We start from the raw sequence: 1242 nt of genomic DNA on the forward strand, positions 1-1242 counted from the left end.
GACGGGGGCGCAGGCTCTGATCTATCAAAGTCAGACAGCGTTTGTACCTCAGGTCAGCTGGGTCGCGAGGAAAGGATGAGAGTGACGAGGGTTGCAGATGCTGGAATGGGCGCACAAGCTGAAACAAGACTACTGGACTGCATGAGGGGATACCGATGCATGCGGAAAGATAGCAAGATGAAGATAGCAAGATGAGGAGTGAGTTGAAGCGGAGAGAGAACGACTGTCGGGGACGAGAAGGAGATGTCATGGCAGGAGAAGGAGACAAGCTGAGTCTTGATAGTAGAGACAGGAGCCGATGTGAGGAGCCGAGCTGGTCATAGACAATTGTAGCTTCTCTTGGTAGGTAGTGAATGATGATATTCTATCTACCTGAGACGTCAGCTCGAGATGTATTAGCTCAAGTTTGACACTTCGGTAAGTGTGAGAGTCAATTACACTAGAATATTAGAACAAATATTCAAACCCTTCGAGTCAAAAGGCATCAAGTCCCGATCTCAATCGACCTCCACGGATCTCTCCAGCACATACAAGTAGAACAAGACCTCCTGACCACCTTGAAGGTCAGTCTTATTTCGAAGATGCTCTTCGATCTTATCCATCCCCTCCTCCCATGACACCGACGGGTCCAAGCACCCATCGATCACCTTGCTCCATATCTCCAATGCTTCATCTCGCTCATCTGGGTCTGATATCACTCTGCGCATCTCCTTGCTGATCGTGTAGTCCAAGATCGCAATGAGCAGCTTGTCGTCCGATATGCTGCGACCTGTCTGACTTGCCTTCCATGCTTCGAACGACGGCGACGAGATCTTGTTCCGTCCAATGTACTCCAGCACGTCCTTGACCAGCTCGGGGCCTGCTATAAATTCGTCCATACACGAATAGAAGTATGCCAGCAGCCTCCGGGTAGAGAACCGCGTGTCTTCATATCGCAGGAAGTACATCAGCACGATCGAGCACACCCTCCACCGCGGATTATCCGCTCGCTGCTCTCCAAGGAAATACTTCACCGCCTCCATCGCCCTGTCTCTGAAAGACTTGGCGTCCTCAGGGCTGTAAGCCAGCACGTACGTGTCTGCCTTGGACGTGTCTGTGAGGGGAGGATAGCTCGATACGACATCCTTGGCAGCATGCAGTGCAGCTGTACTGCTCCTGATGTCTCTCAGAGCCTCGCCGTCGCTCACCAGGCAGAAGCCTTCCGGAATGGATCATCGCCAAGGGGAACATACTGCTATAGAT

At 51.8% G+C, this 1242-nt stretch overlaps 2 protein-coding genes across 2 annotated transcripts in view; one reads left to right on the forward strand and one right to left on the reverse strand.

Moving 5' to 3' along the window:
* The window catches only part of VPS34B (phosphatidylinositol 3-kinase Vps34B), a gene marked incomplete at both ends in the record, with an annotated part of 4941 nt that extends 4796 nt beyond the window's left edge, over positions 1 to 145 (forward strand). Inside the window, 2 exons of the mRNA XM_005824215.1 lie at positions 14 to 52; positions 98 to 145. Of these exons, the coding sequence (XP_005824272.1) occupies positions 14 to 52; positions 98 to 145 (87 nt within the window). The remainder of the gene's footprint in view (positions 1 to 13; positions 53 to 97) is intronic.
* A 352-nt stretch (positions 146 to 497) lies between these two features.
* The window catches only part of GUITHDRAFT_116560 (hypothetical protein), a gene marked incomplete at both ends in the record, with an annotated part of 1077 nt that continues 332 nt past the window's right edge, over positions 498 to 1242 (reverse strand). Inside the window, one exon of the mRNA XM_005824216.1 lies at positions 498 to 1198. Within this exon, the coding sequence (XP_005824273.1) occupies positions 498 to 1198 (701 nt within the window). The remainder of the gene's footprint in view (positions 1199 to 1242) is intronic.

Source organism: Guillardia theta (genome assembly GCF_000315625.1).
Source record: "Guillardia theta CCMP2712 unplaced genomic scaffold GUITHscaffold_97, whole genome shotgun sequence".
NCBI classification, from domain to species: domain Eukaryota; class Cryptophyceae; order Pyrenomonadales; family Geminigeraceae; genus Guillardia; species Guillardia theta.